General features: G+C 39.8%; 1 protein-coding gene across 2 annotated transcripts in view; it reads left to right on the top strand.

Moving 5' to 3' along the window:
• Positions 1–479: 479 nt before the first annotated feature.
• The window catches only part of mgll (monoglyceride lipase), a 34639-nt gene continuing 15138 nt past the window's right edge, over positions 480–19980 (top strand). The window contains exons 1-4 of one of the 2 annotated variants that reach the window (XM_032520976.1): positions 480–708; positions 2749–2884; positions 12197–12303; positions 17831–17967. In XM_032520976.1, the coding sequence (XP_032376867.1) occupies positions 2757–2884; positions 12197–12303; positions 17831–17967 (372 nt within the window). In that variant the 5' untranslated portion in view covers positions 480–708; positions 2749–2756. Of the gene's footprint in view, positions 709–2545; positions 2885–12196; positions 12304–17830; positions 17968–19980 lie in introns of those variants that run through there. The other variant, XM_032520975.1, reaches the window with a different exon arrangement.

The following is a 19980-nucleotide window of genomic DNA, read 5'->3' as shown; positions in this document are numbered from 1 at the left end:
CCTTATGAAATTTCGTTAGAAAATGACAATGTCAATACCATTTACAGCTTGTTCCGCTGCCCCCTTGTGACCAAACAAATCAATGAATTCTACCTCAAAGTTTTACCTGCCTTGACCTAATCCAACGGGATTTTAGGTGGCAGATCACACAACTTTACTTTGACCCTGTAATTTTTTTCTAAACAATGACCTCCAATAACCTGCCAATTGGACTAGATCAGGGGATATTTTGGAAGACAATAACAAACGGTCTAGTTTGAAGGAATATCTCTTATCAGGTGGAAGCTTTACAGTAGCAACATAATCAGAGAGAGAGAGAGAGGCCGATCCACACATGATGCTATTAATACATAATTTCAGTGGGTCCGGTATGTACAAAATGTGAACCATGTGGACTCAACCATGGCGAGTTTTTTTCTCTACACAATCGAGGGGCGAGTGCAGAGTTGTATCACCGCCTCTTGGGAGAGAGAGAGAGAGAGAGAGAGAGAGAGAGAGAGAGAGAGAGAGAGGGTGTGTGAATACTTGTTTAGTTTCAACCCAAACGTCGCTGACTGCATTCTTTTCTTCGCGTGTGGCGCGAGCAGAGCATCGGAGAGAGAGGGACACAGAGAGAGAGAGTGAGAGAGACATACATAGGCTACAGAGACAGCGAAATTAGAGAGTCCCAGAAGAAGCTGAAACTTCACTGCAGACGCTCCAGCACAGGTTGGTTCCATCTCTATAATAGCCTTGTGATATTTCTGCATAGGGACTTAATAGTGTCTGCGGGACTTAGTTTTGACCTTATTATGGACATTCATTCTCCATCATCACCATAATATTCCTCTTCGCGTTGGTTTAAATCAATGTAACTTGTAGTTGTGCAGTGATTTTAGCACATGCCGCATCTCTGGCTCCCTCCATTCATCGTTTTCACAAAAAAAACCCGCAGACCATATTGATGTTAAAGCGCGCGTATTCCACTATATTGGCGCACTGGCATCGATATCAGCAGGCGAACCAGATTAGTATATTCTTCACAAGATGTATCCGCTTTTTTGAGACATTTGCATTGCAAACGTTTGTTCCTTTCCTGGAAGCATACACGCAATAATCATCCTACTGTCCAGTTATGTGGATGAAACTGATGAATGCAGCAGAGATAAAAAAAAACAAAAAACAAAGGAAGCTTTTGCGCAGACGTCAGGAGAGCAGTTTCCAATAAGTCAGCTATGCATTCACACGTATAGTTACAAGTCTAGTGATAACGATTATTTCCACATGTGTGGTGCACTGTTACTCGTGTTCTGTTATGATCCTGCCATATGCAGCTGAAGTGAGCCATATTTCCCCGCACAGAATTGGCTGCAAAGCAGAAACGTTGCCAGATATTGACGACAAAAATAATATAGCTAGCTCACCAACAGCAGCCACATAGTTTACTCTTGTTTTATTGACTAATCATTAATTGCTGAAACCTATTGAAGTAGCCTATAAGCTTTCAGGTTGTCAGCTGACTAATCCTGAAAAACCCGATCACCTCAGGAAATAGCTTCATACCAGGCCTATTTTTATTTTATTTTATTTATTAATTTTTTTTTTACCTCCGGTGGTTTCTCCCATACACAGCTAAAGAAAGGTTTTTCCTCATCATTGTAATGCTGCACATAGCATTAACATGAGCCAGCCAGTACTGTGTATCCAGCTGGACCTGATGCCAGGAAGCATCACGTGTATTGCCAGAGATAGAGAGAGGGGAAGGAGTGTGCTTTAGGAAAAAAGAAGAATACCTACATGATTGGGCTATTATTTGTGTGTGTGTGTGTGTGTGTGTGTGTGTGTGTGTGTGTGTGTGTGTGTGTGTGTGTGTGCGTGTGTGTGTGTGTGTGTGTGTGTGTGTGTGCAGCTTTAAGGTCTGCCAGAGGTAAAGAAACATATTTTAAATTTTAAATTCAAATGCATTGATAGGCTAAGTGATATTTTTAAGTAAATCATCTTAGTGATCATGCAACGGACAGGTGTGCGCTGGCACGCGGGAGAAAGATGTTTTTAATATATTGAGCATTTCCAAGCTAATGAAAATGCAATTGAATCTATTTTTTTTTAAAAAGGATCTCATTCAAATCTTCCTTTGGTCATCTTTGATCCATTTTATTGTTCCCATATAACATACATTTAATTGTTACACTGGGCTAGGCTATCATAGGTCACATGTGTAGGCTAATCATATTCGTTTTTTCTTTAGTTTTTATGGTTTGTTTCTCTTCCCTTACAATGTACTTGTGGTATTGTGGACTTTGAATAGTCTAGTAGGCCTAATGTGCAAACCGTTGTTTTCTGTTGGCAACACTACACTTGTAATTATAATCATGTTGATGACAATAAAGCTAATTTGAATGAGAGAGAGAGAGAGAGAGAGAGAGAGAGAGAGAGAGAGAGAGAGTTTAGAGACCTTGTGGAAAGCAGAACGGTCTCGTGACGTAACGCCAGTCGGACGCAACACAACATTGCCTCTGTGTGTGTGTGTGTGTGTGTGTGTGTGTGTGTGTGTGTGTGTGTGTGTGCGCGGAGAGCTCAGGATTAGCCTACATCCGGCATATCCGACTAACCCCCAAACCACAGTCATTTCCGACGCATGCCACGCACTAAAAAATAAATAAACAATGAACGCCGTGACCGCCGCCACCTGCCTGCTCGCCGCCGGTGTCAGCTGCTACTTCTACGGCAGCGATGTGTTGTCATCGCTCCTTCATGTCTCTCTTGCAGACCCCTCCATGCCCGAGCCGGGAGCTACTCCGCGGCGGAGCCCGCAGGGAGTCCCCTACACCGACCTCCAGCACATCGTCAACGCCGACGGACTGCACCTGTTCTGCCGTTACTGGGAGCCCGCCGGCCCGCCAAGGTCAGTGAGAACGGAGCGAAAAACTAGCGGAAAGTGTCTCTGTTTTACTGTATCATCTTTCGGTGTGTAGGATGTGTGTGAGATGGAATGTCCTACCAAGAGTTGAGTTCATTCATTTAAACTGAAAGTAATTCTATTCAAATGGATGCTTTCAGTCCTTGAGTCACGTGAGGACTTCCTTCATGTTCATTTTTACTGTGCACAGTTGGGTTTGTAGTGTAATTTTTTCTGTCTGAGAATGCAAAATTAACACCACCAACTGCAGTGTTTATGAATCCCCCCTCCCCCTCTCTACACCTTCAATAGACTGTCAGAGTAAAATCAACAATACAAAATGTGTTGTTACTCGTAGGCTATTCAATTGTTGTGTTACCCTTCATATGGGTTACATAATGAGGAGCAACACTGACTGACTTTGATGAGCTTCAGCTCAGTAACTCGAGAGTCATAGATGCACATGTAGACATTTGGCCCTGGTCCATGTTCATAACATTACATCATCCTTACATCTTTATCAGTCTTGCTCTGTCCCCTTATTTAAGTAATCAGTTTACTTCTTAACATTACACAAAAACATCACTATGTCAAAATTATTATTTAATTCCAATTTATTTAGCTGACGCTTTTGTCCAAAGCGACCCCCAATAAGTGCATTGAACCATGAAGGTACAAAGCAAGAATGACATAGAAGTAGCCTACTCAAAAAAGACAAACTACAAAGAGCCACATGTAAGTGCAACATGTAAGTGCATTTGTAGCCTGCTGTAATGAAAATGAGACAGCAGAATGACATTAGTATGAAAACAGGAAATAAAATATAATCAATCTAGTCATGTGTATTAAATCTGGACAGTTTAGTCTCATTCTGTGACCCCAACCCGTTAAAAACATTATAATTATGTTAATCCTCTCATAGTGGCGACTGCCAGATGCACCGGTCATACTGGGTCATGACCCCATTTAAAAAAGAACAGTGACTTGATCAGTACGTTTACTGTGGTTGGAGATCCTTTCCATAGTTTACTATTGAAAAATAGTGATCATCTGAAAAAAACCAACTTTTTTTGCTCTTTGTTTGTGTGTTACAACATCATCGTGTTTAAGGAACACACAGTGAAACGGAAATTGGTACATGCGCTGGTTTCCCCTCATTTTATTTTGAAAAACCCAACGTCCCATGTATGAGGAAATGCTGGCTATCAAATGACAACATCTGTATCCTTATACCCATAAATCCTTGTGTTTTGAGGTTGCTCCTTGTAGTTGGTACAAATGACAATCTCAACCCTACTGAACATTTGCAAAAGACCTGAGATCCTGACTTATCCTGCTTTCTGGTGTGTGAAAGAGTGTAAATGGCTATGTTGTCTCTAAGTCAAAAATACATCAAACAATACAACTAGATGATTAATGGGTCCAGTTTATAAAAAAACAAACACACTTTACGGTTAATAGTCTGCTCCTGTTGGAGGCCCCCTTGCTATGCACTCTCTGCTGTGGCAGGGCATGTAACAGGACACAGATGTCATATTTAAGCTTGCTCACAAACCACACAGTTGCAAGCAGTGTGCGAGCACAGGAGGAAAAGGATGTGACAGAAAGGCCCACAAAAAAACATCTTGAGTCAAGACATTACCGATCTCTCTCACACAGTCACAAGGCTCACACGTCTTAGTGGAGCAGTGACTCATTAACTGACTCTGCTGCATAATTGCTACACAAACCGCTGCTCGGAGTTTACAATAACATGTGTGTATGCATTTGTGTTTATTTTGCAGTCATCCGGGATTTATTCTGTATTTGTACATGTGGATGCTTGTATATCTGTGTGCAGATATCTGTTTATGTGAGTAGCAGATCGGTGTTTTTGGATCAAACTTCTCTGCCTGATGCACTAAGGCAGCTCTTGTTTAAATGTAAATGTATACGATTCTGCTCTGGCAGTGGGACAAACTTCTGACCTTATAATTTCCCACAATGCCTGTGAGGACGGAGACCTCACTGTGGTCACACAGAAGCCCTTTCCCAGACCCATGCCCACTACCTGCTAATATATGTCAAGCTTGTCAATAAAGAATCTTGGAAATAAGTAACCAATTCTAAAAAAAAGAAAGAAAAGAATCAGTACACAAAATAACAAATTTGATTGGCTTACCATAAAAGATTTGTTTTTCTTCAGCAAATCATGTTTTTGGAAGTAAAAAGCTGAATCACTGCAGGCTTAAAATAGCTGCAGATCCCTCTGTGTTGTACCTGTTTTAGAGCCAAGGCTTTGGATGTGTTATATAAGAGCGCTCTCGCTGAATGCCAGCCAGTGACCATGCTAAAAATGCATGCAGTCATGGAACAGAGAGGCATGCAAGACTCCATAAATGGTGTGTATATCCATCGGCCAATGTGTGCTTTTATAAGATGTTAATAGCAGGTATTTGGTGGCCTTTTGCATGCATTGTACTCAAATTTGACATTTTTGTCACCACAAAATCTGAGCATTCTGCAATTCCACAAAAATTATAGGCCCTGCAGCGCAAAAAGGTGTAGAAGCATTTGGACTTTCACAGGATAGTTAAATTCTTCACTGAATCGCAGACAACATTATTTTACCTGAGGTCGGTTTACTCCACTTTTACAAGCTGACAAAACAGAAGCTGTTCAGTAAAATCACACCCCCCCCCATTACCCAAAATAGTGATCTTACTTTCAATATGCTGTTGTCTGTGGAAGTTTATCATAGCTACAACTCTAAAAGGCTATACTTTGGAAGTATGGATACATCTTAAGTTTATAGAAGACAAAGACATGCCTTTATTTATCCCGCAAGAGGAAATTCACATTTTTCACTTGGTACAGTTATTACACATATTACACACAGGCCTGAAATATACACACACACACACACACACACACACACACACACACACACACACACACACACACACACACACACACACACACACACACACATACACACGCGCACTAATGGAGAGATGTCAGAGTGAGGGGTTTGACGATCAAAAGAAATCTCCCGATAAGAGAGTTGCCGTTTGACAGTTTATTCAAACAGCAGCCAAACGACTCAGACTTATTATAAAATGCTCTATAGTGATGCATGGTATATAATTTATTTATTATTTGACTTCTAATAATATCCTAAGTGAGTCATCTGGTAAGTAAGTAATTAAAAAACTAACCAATTATTTCCCTTTTTATCCGTTCGTCAGATAATTATTTTCTCTTTTAATAGATTAATCGGTTTGTCTATAAAATGCCAGAAAATAGTGAAAAATCATAATTTCCTGAAGCCCAAAGTGATATCTTTACATTGCCTTTTTTGTCCAGAACCCGAAGATTTTTAGTTTACTATCACATAAGACAAATAAAAGCGCTACATCCTTACTGTTGAGATGCTGGCACTAGTCAATGTAGGGAGCTGTTGCTTGAAAATGACATGGACAAGTCTGAAAGATACAGCCATAAAATATATGAAAAACAAATGCAAATCTTTATTTGAAATGTTTCTTATGAGGACGAGAATAAAATAGGGTCAAAGGTCACAAGCTCCTGAAAAGCCCTTTTACTAGAACCAGGATGTAGGTGAAAGGTGGAGGAGCATCCACAATGATTGACAGATGAACCCACATGGAGGTCAGCATACCACACATGCACTGCACACCTGCGTATTTTGACAACCCTAACCCTATGACAACATGAAAACATGATCTTTTTTGCATATGACTGGAAGTCACACACACACACACACACACACACACACACACACACACACACACACACACACACACACACACACACACACAACACAACACACACACACAGAGTTTGTGTAAATAGGTCACGTTGTTATTGAAGTTTTCGCTGATGGTGCCAGACCATTTAATTTCCCTGCTGCTCGCTGCCGTTGTTAGGCTTGTCAGTAGAGGATACTTTACAAAGATAAAAGCTGTATAATGGCTACCGTCGTATTTGCGCTTGGGGGCAAATTTGGGCTGAGTAATGCAGTATAAAATATTAGGGCCACTTGTATTCCCATAATACTCATTGAGTAGGTGATTCAAAGTGCCAGCTGTGATCATTTACTGTAAATTAATTTAAAAAGGAAACGGAGAACAAGTCACTGTTCCATTTTCATTCCTCTGTTACTCATATTCACAGTGATGTAACAATTTCATTAATACTGTAACAGTGAGCTAGATTTACTAGTCAGTAACATTACAAGCAACGGCTGAGACATAGATGGTGCTAATGGGAGTGTAAATAATTATCAACGTATTCTATAATTATTTTGATTTTGAAAATAAGGTGTCTGCTGCTATAGAGAAATGCAATTTGTTTATGGGAACATCAAATGTTGCAACAGCAAGTAGAGATACGATCCATCGAAGAAAAACACAATTACGTAAGAAGAGAGCAAATGGGTTATGCAAACATGAAAAGTCGCAAAGACAACGGTGTGCAAATAAAGGATATTGCTGCAGTAACCAGGAGGGACAAACACACACACACACACACACACACACACACACTCACTTTCTTCTCCATTTTCGTTTGTCACACTTCACCCCTCCCCCAGACTCCATCTTATTTTCCACCTGTCGCATTGTACTTCTCTGTCATATTCATTTAGTTTTGCCCCAAGTGCATCAAATCTCACTGTCACCTGGGAATTCACGGGTTCTTCTCTTCTGAAGGTGTCTTAAACATTATTGAAATCTCTTGAATTGAGCAGAATACAGTTATATTGCAACTACTACTTGAGTCCCACTCCGGCCTTGCGGTATAGGGGGTCTTTAACTGACATCAGACATACTTTCCATAGTATTTTTCTGTTTACTAATAGCTAAGCCCCTCACCATGGATTGCTCGTAATTATGGTGATTACTGTAAAGAGAGGACAATTGAATTTAACATTTCTACACGTTTTTTGCTCTGGACGGTGTTGATGATTTCTCAGCAGTGAGCGCAACTGTGGTAAAAGCCAGATTGTTTCGTTTAGAAAAACAAATGAACAAACTATGTAAGAACAACATGTGGAGATATTTGAAATACATTGATTATGTTGTGGAAAATAATGGAAAAATCATGAATGTCAAATTAGGAACAAAGTAGAAACCCTGCAGGGATTTTGTCTTCCCACCTTATAAGTGTGCGCCTCTTTGAGCCACATGCCTAAAATGCCTTGGACGTTTGCTTTTCATGTGGAAGGTGCAGAATGTGGCATTCAAGCACAGTTGGAAGGTTTGTGAGTTCCTAAATTACCTTGGAGTAGCCAGTCAGCATTGCATTAGGGGATTAGGGTCTTGGCTTTGTTTTGGGCCTGTGGTTGTTTGGAGTAGCTCTGAGTAGAGCCAGAGGGAGAGCTAAACTCTCTGGAGTTGTTTCAGCAACTGGTGTGGGAGACTAGTTGGCCTCTAGTTCCCATGAGAGTTGAGAGACTAAGACAGAGAGAGGGTGAATGAGAAAGTAAAATGAAAAGCCTCTTTTCTTGTTACTAGAAGTTTAAAGTACTTTACACAAAATAATCAGTACGTTTCTAATCATGCAGGTGATAATGCACATTAAAACATCCCCTTCTGAACATTATTGAGTTGAATATAACTAGTACTGAATCTAGTTTTCAATTAATCAATTAGTTGATCAACAGAATCCTTTATTTTTATGTTTGGGTTTTGGACTGTTGGTTGGACCAAACAAGCCGTCGCCATAGGAACTTGATGGGGCATTTCTTTATAGACTAAACAGTCACTTGATTTAAAAAAAAGTCATTAAAATATTTATCAATAATTGAAATATTCAATAATTTAATTTCTAAATATAAAACATTCCTGTACAATATACAGGCAAAGATACTTTAAAGGCGTTGCTTGGGATATTTATCCATCTTTTAACGTTTTAAGTCCTGCCCCCCACCTAATCGTGATTGGTCAATAGCTACTTTGCTTTCCAATTAAAGTGAGCATTAAACTTACAATATCAGGGGCCTAAAGTTTAAAAATAGCTCCTAACAGGCTGAGTCATGTGAAACTCCTAAATAAAATGAGGTGCATGTCAGTTCTTATAGAGTTAAAGGCAGTTAGAGGACTCACAATTAGTAAAATGCTGCGAGTAATTTGCTTGAGCAATAAGTTATGTAAGTCCTGTAATTGTTCCATGTAGTCAACAAAACATAATTCTGCAACTGCACTGCCTAATTTTAGACTAAGATGTATTCAGAAACAATTTTTTTTGGAACTGGTCTTTTTCAACATTTTTAAAGCTGCCTTGCAAATAAGTCTTTTTACACTTTGGGCCTTCCTGTAGCAAATACTTGACTATGACAGGCCGGGGTGTAGTAGAGCTTTCCAGGTTCAGGTTGATGTCTAAGTAAAGTAGTACAATGCCCAAATGTCACAGCCTATAGAAGTAACACTTGATCCTTGCCAGACCACTTTTAGCAAAGTGGAAGTAGTGTGCTGGCTCTGCACGGCTGATCCGACATGCTGATGATCCCTGAATATTGTCACTAGTCTGCAGATGCCTGTATCTGAATAAATGCAAACATCTGTTCAGATTAAGTTTCTGGGTAATTAAATCCGTTATAAAATGCAGACTTTACATCTCCCACTGTTAGCCGTCACCAGACGCAGTGCCTTTTATTTGATTTTTTTTTTCTCACTTTTTCCGGCAACTCAGGCAAACTTAAAACTGACACTGACAAGACGGAGATAAAAGTTAGACAAGAAGAAAGAGAGATTATCAAGCAGACCAAAGAGGTATTTAGAGCATGATGGATGGAGAGTGTTAGAGAAAGAAAGACAGCAAATTACAAATGTAACATTACAACTGTGGTTTCCATTGATCACTGTACAGTCGTCTTTACAATGAACCCAGAGTAGCCCCATTAATCCCATGCTGCCCCTCGGCATGTGTGTAACAGAACATTGTAACTATACAAAGACACTCATTCACACACAAAAGCGCGCACACACTCGTTCTGGGCCAACAAGTGCAGAGGAAATCTTAGCCCGAGGCGATGGCTTCTCTAAAAGGAGGGAAAGATGTGCAATCAGAGCGATTTGCTAATGAAGCCTGATGAACAGCTACTCTTATTCTACACGTCTACCAACCCACCTCACACCCTCCCCAACGTTCTCCCCGTTTCACTCCATTCCCTTTTTCTCTGTCGCTGAATACATTTGAGCTAATTGTCTGCTGCTGATTGAAGCTCCCATGCTTCTCAGCACTGCTGCTGCTTAGAGAAAAAACGCTGCAGTGTTTCAGTGCTGCTCTGCCGCTTAATATGCACTGATTAAAAGAAGTAAAACCGTAGACAACCTGGGCTCACAGCCTGTGCATTAATGAGCAAAAGTTCTCTCTTTCTAAATAAACATAAAGTTAACCATTTTCTTTTTTAAAGAACATCATCTTTAGCTGCTAAATGCTCCAATTTGTTCACCAGCTAGCACTAACTACCACTAGCTAACAGTGTCTACCTGCTGCTTAGTATTGAGCAGGTAAGTGTACAAACATTTTTAGAGCCTTTTCTCCAAAAACAGCTGCCTGCTGGGGCTGAAAACAACCCTATGAGAGCAAAAAAACTCAATAAAAAAGTTTTGGATGGACAGCTAAACAATGAGCTGAAATTGCTATAAAGCTCCGTAAAGCTGAGGACAGATTCAGGTGATAATTCTCTGTAGGTTCATTAGTATGAGCGAAGCCTTTTACATTGTTTTTACAATGTCATTTGATACATTGTTATTAAAAACATATTGCTAGCCACTTTACCTATCCACGTCTGTTTCTTGATACTGCATAAACTCCCAATAGACCTTTTTTATGGCAGACATGTTGACATGTCATAGTCGGACAACCACAGGTGTATTCAAAACCATTAATGATGGCTGCATTCCACTCAGGAGAGGCCCTGGTATTGTGCATGCTGAGTCATTGATAGCTTACTGGGACACTTCATGAAATTGAGCCAAGGTTAAGTTATCAATTTCAGATTTGCTTTTCCTACTATGACAAGTCAAAATGTCTGCTGTGAAAAAGGTCCGTACTTTTTTGAAAGCTTCGTTTTGTTTTGACACAGGTTTGCCTCATTGAATTGAAACATCTGCCTATATGCAAAGTATGAAAAAATATGTTTCCATGTGCAGGGTAGGGATAAAACACAGCTACTCCACATCAGAAAACACAAAGTGTAAATATATATGTCATATATTATATATGACATATATATTATATATATATTATGTATATATGACATAAGACATATATGTCTTATGTCATATATACAGTATGAGAAATTAAATTCCAGTGCAATGTACTGCGGCATTTCCAAATCAACAAAATGGTTTTGACTTAAACCAGCAGGAAAACTTTAGGATATTTCATCTGAAGTGTTTATTTCCATGCATCCTTATTGAGTGAATACATTATAAATCCCTTTTTAAAAGCACTTGGATTGAAACTCTCTGCCACTCAAAGCCACTGCATCTGCTGCTCTGAAGAAATATTTGCATACAAGCTTCATTTTGCTGAATGTTTTATAGGAGACATATCACGAATAACTCACTTTTTCACACAGGTGGGTAGCTGGAGCACCTACCAACCCACAAACTGTGAAGTCAGACAACCCAGTCAGGTTTTTGAAGCCTGCCTAGATCACAACACATGGGATTTTGGGCGACCTTTAGCTCACCCGGTAGGCTGAGTCCTTTGCAGCAGCCCAGGCTCAAATCCAACCTGTGGCCCTTTGCTCTCTCTACCCCCTTTGCTACATGTCTATACTATCTAATAAAAAAAGAAAAGCTTCCGCAAAAAAATCAAAAAAGAAAACATGGGATTCAACAAGCCATTCAGATTTGGCTCCTCTTCCTGTCACATGCAGGCTTATTAGAATACCCGACCCCCACCCCCTCAGAAAACCAAACCGTAGTTTCCATGGAAAGAGAGCAGGAATGTCAATGCTGTTTTCTGTGTATCACACAACAGCCTGTCAGTGAGGATTTTTTTTCAGATTATAATTGCATCAGATTGTTAGTATTTCGTTCTTCCATTTTTCTGCTTTAACTCGTCTCCACCGCATCAATTACTCCATCTCACAGCCCTCCACCCCTCTGTCCTGCACTGGAGAGAAATCTAGTTTAGCAAGTTTACAGTTTGATGAATCAAGGAAGGATGAAGCTCCCATGGAGAGAAACGCAAACAGTTGCTGTTGTTTGTGTGTGGGCGATAAAACATAAAAGAAAAAGAAAAGGGAGGCCAAGTGTAGGTCTGCCTTTGTGAATTAACTCTTACCTCTTCACTTCTCAGGGCTCTGGTGTTTATTGCCCACGGGGCCGGGGAGCATTGTGGGCCGTATGACGAGATTGCACAGAGACTGAAGGAACTGTCCCTGTTGGTATTTGCACACGACCACGGTGAGTTTCAATAAAACATATAAAATAAATTCCATTAATACGCTTACTAACTCCTACACTCATTGTTGCCCCTATGTTAATCAGTACTTCAAACACAGAATAGCTTGTGCATAGCTTTAAAAAAAGCCCATCAGCCCCCTCTCTCTCTGATATCCATCCTTGTTAATTGTTGAGTGAACAAAGCCTGTTAGGGAAAATTAATTTTGTGGTACTGTACGTTGCTCTATTGTTCTGACGCAGGGCCTCTGTGTTTGTAAGTGTAGGTGTGGAAACTTCACAAATATTGGTTTGAAGTGTGAATGAAACTTCTGGCTCTGTTCACGTTTCACTGAAATTCTGTCATGCTGACCCTTCACCACTGGGAGAACTGGTTCTGAGCTCAGACAACAGACCTGTCACACAGCCAACTCAGGTTGAGGCTTTTAGCTCATTCTCATGGCCAGAGTGAATAACCGTAAGCAGGTAACAGTTTAGCATTTTGTTATGGTTAAGAATAAAAACACCCCAATGAGCTTATGAAAAAGTGAATAAAAGCTTACGAGAGGCAAATGACCTGAGATTCACCTTTCTCGTGATGGGGTAAAGACACCATCAGTAGCAGCCGTAGTAAGAAACTGATAATTACACACACATAAAACAGAAAGTTGTAAAGTTAATATTACAAAACTCAACAAAAGGATTATAATCAGACAATCACCACCAGTTGTTGATACTTTTATGATGGCCTCTTTGGCTGAATACTTGTTTTTAGCCACACTAGCAGCATCATGGCTGGATGGAGGTCAGTTAGTCCACCACTTTGATCCAGACTGGAATACCTCCACGAATACTGAATGTATTACCATGAAATCTGGTACAAACATACATGGTCCCCAGAGAATAAATCCCACTGACTTTATTGATCACTTTAAATTATCATGAGGTTGACCTTTTTGTTTTTTAGTGAAATGCATAGGTTAAAATGTCTACAAATAGATGATATTGGATAGATTGGATAGATGATATTTGGTACCAACATTAAAGTCCCCCCCCTCAGGAAGAATTTGAATATCTTTGGTCATACGATGACTATTATCCGTCGGCCATCATCAAGTTAATACTTTGATCACAAATTTGGTAAACAGGGTAAACATTAAAATCCATCTGTTAAACATCAGCACATTATTTTGTTAGTTTTTGCTACTGATCAGGAAGGCTGGCTCCGTGATCGGCTGCAAACTGGACACGTTTGAAGCTGTGGTGGAGAGGAGGTCACAGTTGTGCAGTTGCACATTTTTGTTTTCCCATCCTGTACATATTCAAAGATTTGTTCTTTTATTTTATTCATATTATTATTTCATGTATATTGTATGTATGTATATTTTTCCTAGTATTTCATTTATATTTATATTCTGTGCGTTGTGACTGATTTTGCTGCTGTAACACCGGAATTTCCCATTTTTCTTGGGATCAATAAACATCTATCTAGCTAGCTAGCTATCTATCTATCTACCATGTTAGTATGGTGATGTTAGCATGTACCTTAAAGCATTCCTGTGCTTAAGCACAGCCTCACAGAGCTGCTAGGCTGTGGACCCTTTGTCACAATTAACTAACCTGCTCATGTTTCACCATTTGTTGTTTTCCCAACTAAACTGTATATTCACTTTGATCAGAAAATGTGAAATTGGCTCTGAAAGAAGGATTTAAAAGACACAAAGTGTCATCTTGTTAGTAAATGGAATGTCAGTCTCTTTTCTTTTACGTTCCTCCACCACAGTGCTCTTAGCCCAGACTGTGTGGTTGTGCTGGTCTTAGATACACCGGAAATATGGGAACTCATGTGATTGTGCAGCAGAGCCTCAAAAACAATTCATCTACAGACAAGAGAGACAGAATAATAATAAATAAATAAAAATCCCAGCTAAATGTGGAAATATTTCCAGAGGTAAACATCTCAATAAAGAGTTAGCTGGTGTGATGCAAAAGAGAGTGAATGATAAGGATGTGCTCACGCAGGTGCAGTTTGTCAGTGACTCGCAGTAAAATGTCACTCTGTTAAATGGAAAATACTGAACTGGAACAAGTCCCTGTAGACACCAGTTTTCCATCTATTTCTCTCTCTCTCTCTCTCTCTCTCTCTGTCTCTCTCTCTCTCTCTTTCTCTCTTTCTCTCTCTCTTTTTCTCACTCACTCTCACACACACACACACACACACACACACACACACACACACACACACACACACACGGCCTTGGGCAGCCCCCAATAGAGTTCAGCAGTCAAGATTTTTCATTTATTAGTCCTTTCACACTTTCTTCTGTCTCTCATGCATTTCTTTCTAATTATATAATTTTTAGGTCTTTTTCATTCGCAGCCTGCACAGACTGAAGGTTTCTTCCATCTGGCACACACTGCAGCTATTTACCAAAGACCAACCTCGAAATATGGCATGGTGGCTGGTTAACTCATTCAACAGAAAAATACCCAAATTATAGCTGACACACGTGAAATATTTTGGGCTTTGTACAATGTGGCTGCAGCATTGTTCACATATCTCTTGATGTGTATAAAAACTTATTCTACACCAGCACTGATGGTGAAATATTCATAATGGATTGTTTGTGATAGGTAAAGAAAACAGTACACAGGACCAGCCTAATGATGTTTGGTGATGCTCACCATGTTTAATCATGTTTGTCCCATCATTACATTATAGGAAAAATAATAGAATTGTGACAGCTAATTAGATCAGCGCTTGCAAAAGTCCTGGATTGATTAGCCTGTGTACAAATGTTTTTTTTCAGAGTAGCTTCCCCAAGAAGCCAGTATCTGAAAGAAACATTTTTTTGTTTAGTTTTTTGTTTGATTAAGTTTATTTCAGACATTAAAAAAGTAAAAGATACAAAAACAGACAGACACACACACACCATAAAACAGCCATAATCTTATTATATAGGCATATTTCACCTAGCACTTCAAAACAAAAACAGCCATATAAAACTAAATTTGTTAGCATTCCCACAGCATTACAGTACACAGACTGAAGTTTATCTGCAGCTTCACCCAAGCCATTGTTCAATATAAAACAATTATAGTATTACTGTGTTTTACTATATCATCATTAACTATCTGCTTGTACAGCAGCCTCCACTTATGGGTGCCCACATGAGTTATAATTCTTGACAAATACATTATTAAACACTTATATCTGCTTACATGTATGTCCTAAACTATTTGTTCAATGTATACTGCTTATAAGTGCTAGGGGCTTTTTTAAATGTCACTTTGGTCTAAAATAACAATTTTGTGATATTTTGGAGGTGAAATCATTAATCAGTTAATTAAAAAATGACTGAATTGAAAAGTTGCTGCCTAAATTATGTTACCGTAATTCTTCTTTACCAACTGACATGTGGGCACCATAGACAGTATAAAGAAGTGAACGTAGCCACTGTGACGTCACCCATTGGTTTGTGAACTACTGTTTTGGAGCCTCAGGTTCTGCTTTTTGACAATTGCCAGCTAGTTTTTTTGTTATTTCAACTCACAGGTATACGAGCTCACTTGCTTTGCCCACTGCAAATTTGCATCCATTCTTGTTTTTGCATTGACTTTGTATGTCATATGCGCGGAAAAGCTGGCAGTGTTAACTTTCAGGAACCAAAATCACACTGGCAAAGTTTCAAAGTTCTAAGACGAAAACACGGACAACACCCAAAAACAAGTTCCCGGCTAATTAACAGTAGGCTTACACATTGTCATGGTTAGCATTGCTTAGCATCTAGCCTAATTGACAGGTTGACAGGTCACAAGATAGCTATACCCCAAACCATGTCCTGCTTTATCATCTAATCTATATTCATCATATCATCTACACAATGAACATCATGCTGTATTGAAGACTTGAAACTGCAACTTAGCAACTTAGACTATAAACTTGTTAGGAAATGTTTGCTCAGGTAATAAACCCAATGAGAAGTCCCACTTGTATGTAGTAAACAACCACAAATGAACTTATTCCTGCAGCAGATAAGATGAGTCAACTGGGCTGGCTTTGTATTATAATCAACTTTAAAATCCAAGTGTGCGTGCGTGCGTGCGTGCGTGCGTGCGTGCGTGCGTGCGTGCGTGCGTGCGTGCGTGTGTGAGTGAATGTGTGTGTTCCAGAAAACAGATGTAGAAAGGATTTAGATTGAGCAGTGTGAGGTCAGGGATCTGGCATAGAACAGTATATAGTGTACATCGATCTGAAATGTGCAGCGCTCTATCACTCACTGCTGCCGTGATTGGACATTGATTTCGACTGTGCGATAATCGCTGCAGTAATGACGAGGAGAAAAACCTATAGCATGAAGCCACATACACAGTATTTCTAAACACACATAGAGCGAGAGTGAGAAGGTGTGAGCGGCACATGTTGTGAATGTTTAGGAGCTTAGTGGTGTTATTGGTTCAGTGGTCGCCATGGCAACCCGCCTCACCTCTCAGCTGCAGAAAACTCGAGAAGACACACACAATCTATGTATGCATACACACAAACATGTTCATAATTTTTTCCTCCTCTCCATCTGTCAGTCTAATGTATTTCCCCTCTGTCTGTTTCTCTTTTTGTCTGTAACCTTATTTTACAATAGGTGCACTTACTACACATAATCTGGATCATTTTTTTTTTTAAAGATTGTTTTTGGGGGCTTTTCCCTTTTTTCATTGTGCCAGTGGATAGACATGAAAGGGGGAGAGAGATAGGGGTTGACAAGCAGCAAAGGGCCGCAGGTCAGATTCGAGCCAGGGCCGCTGAAGGACTCCTGGACCTGGACCATTGAATAAGGAATTTACAAACAGGATAGCAATAAATATGGATGCAAATAATTATTACATTTGAAATGAGTCTTTCCCTCCTATTCTTGTTTCTCGTACACATCCCTCTCAGCTCTGCTACTTCATCCATCCTTATCCTCACTGCTGTCTCTCACGCCATTCGGCCCCCCTTTAGGCTCCCTTCTGTTTTTCATTCATCTCTTTTAAGGTTGTAAACGAGGAGGATAAATAATTGTATCACATGTTCGAAAATAAACACCACTAGGAGAGAAAATAGGAGCTAGTGTTTGTTAGTGTAATATAGCTAAAATATTTGTAATAATGACAAGCTAATCTGGAGTTCAACTTCAACTCATCCTTCTTTTCGTTCCTAGTTTATAGCTCGAGCACATCCAAACCAAGACCTGAAAATGGTGTAAAAATATCTCAAAATGTCTGTCTATGCAGTTGTAAGAAGTAAGGTATTTATTTGTGTCTGTTTTTTTTTTGTTTAGTATTTGTGGTTCTATTTTTAATTCTGTATCTCTAAACTATTACAATTCCGCTGTTCAAATTGTATGTTTGAGTAAGTGGCAGTGACTCTCATCTTAACCCTGAAAAAGAAGCGTTTTTCACAACAACAACAAAAAAATCCTTTGGTAGTATTAAAAAAAGGTCTTTAAAATCATAAATTATCTTGTACCACTTTCCTCACATCAGTCTCTTCTTCTTCTCTCTCCCTACACAGTTGGCCATGGTCAGAGTGAAGGAGACAGGATGAACATCAAAGACTTCCAGGTTTACATCAGAGACTCCCTGCAGCACGTTGACCTGATGAAGTCGCGCCACCCAGACCTGCCCGTCTTCATCGTGGGTCACTCCATGGTAGGACACATTCCATGCATTATTTTGCGCTTCATTTTAATTTATTTTAATCACATTATTGTTTTTTTAACAAACAGCTCTCAGGATAGATAGGATACTCTCACTGTTCTCGAGGTTTTTTTTTCTCTGTTTTCTTTGGTGGGAAATGACATCATATGTTTTCAGAGCTCCTGGTTTAGCTATTGGACACACGCACACGCACACGCACACACACACACACACACACACGCGCACACACACACACACACATACACACACACACACACACACACACACACACAGCTGCATGAAACTGCAAACCTTGTTCAAGCATGGGAAAGAGAAACACTTCCTACAAATCCGACAGTAGAAGAAAAATAGGCCTACCTTATTCTAACCCTAAAAAGAGAATCAAGTGTTTTTTCCTTTTTTTTTTATTTACTGCCACTTTAACGGAAAAAAAAACTGTATAATGTAGTACTTGGACATCCTGCTTTAAGGCCCTGACACACCACCCCGATAATCCGCCGTAGGACAGTCTGGCATGGCCAGTGAGTCGAGTCTGTTTGGTGTTCCGTGCTTTGGGCTGAATTGACATGTTTAATCGGAAGGCGGGCAGTCGGACTCCATGACCAATCTGATTGGGGGAGTGCTAACCCGGAAATGACGAGCGGGATTAAAATCTGTAAACTGACCTTTGTCTATCTAAAATGAAGACAAGCAACTGCATGGCCTATTTTTCGCTTCAAATGTTTTCAGAAACACGTTTCTGTGAACTATTCGTAACATATGAGATTGTTTTGAAATTCCAGAGAAGCCAGGCCCACGTGACGCAATGGTCCAATCAGCTGCCGGTTTTCATTTTTTGGGCGAAAATACAGATTAGCTCCGCCTGCTGTTATGGAGACATATTACGTCTCGCGCACACGCAGAATGTACGCTTCAGTGGCTCTTCTCAGTAAACGTACTTTTCACACAGTAGCACAGATTTGGCACAGCATCAGTGACCTGCTCAAGGACATTGTGGGTGTATTTATTGACAGAGAAGAGACACTGTGCTCACTTTCCTCAACCAACGCAAGAATTTAGGTAATGTTTAATGTGATGTACTGTTCTACTAACCCTCTGTGTCTGGGAGTGTGTTCACCTTTGTCCTCAATTTCAGGATTCTTGGACTATTGAAATATGCTAAATACAGCAGTAGGACTATTTGTACTATTATTCATAATTATGTTGGCTATTTTTTAGATAACTGATAAATTTAGTCTCATATTTTGGGAACTACGCTTATTTGCCTTTTTAGTTACATAAGGAGATCAATATCACTCATGTATCGGTTAACTATGAAGCTACAGCATTACATGTTCATAAGAGAGCTTTAGATGTGCCAGGAGGTAGATTTTGTTAGTGCTACGTTAGCTGTCTCCCCGTTTCCAGTCTTTGTACTAAGATAAGCTAACAGGCTGCCGGCTGTAGCCGTATATTTAATGTACAGACTTACATGAAAGTGGTGTCAGCCTTTTCATCTAACCCACTGCCAAGATGCAGTAAGCATATTTCCCAAAACATTTGCTTTAGAAAATTTCCCACAACCCAATGTGATTACTTGTTTTATCTGTTGACCTTTATAACATTCGAAGATATTACATTTCCAAATTTATAAACAGTCCAGAGCAACAAATTACCATATATGAGGAGAAGTGTGTTACTGGGGCGTTTTTGAAACTTTTAATTATTGCAACTATCTCTGGTTGAACGACAGCAGAGCAGCAGCCAGACAGTAATCGCTTGAGTGTTGATGTCACAGTGGTTGCCAGGCAACCAGCACTATAGCCAGAGACTGTCTAAAGATGCAGTAGGCAAGACTTATAAAACCAACTTTCTGTTATTTTTGATGAAACTGACCCTATGTTTGAGTAGAACTACATTAGGCAGGTAATTAAAAAAAAACAGCTCCTCTGGCACCACCTACAGCCTGTAGTGCGATTTTACTGCTCCCTGTTCAGGGCCTCCAGTTGGGGGGGGGGGGGGGGG

Source organism: Etheostoma spectabile, chromosome 7 (assembly GCF_008692095.1).
Source record: "Etheostoma spectabile isolate EspeVRDwgs_2016 chromosome 7, UIUC_Espe_1.0, whole genome shotgun sequence".
Taxonomy (NCBI): Eukaryota; Metazoa; Chordata; class Actinopteri; order Perciformes; family Percidae; genus Etheostoma; species Etheostoma spectabile.
The sequence above is the reverse complement of the archived record's forward strand: the minus strand, read 5'-3'. Positions and strand labels throughout refer to the sequence as shown.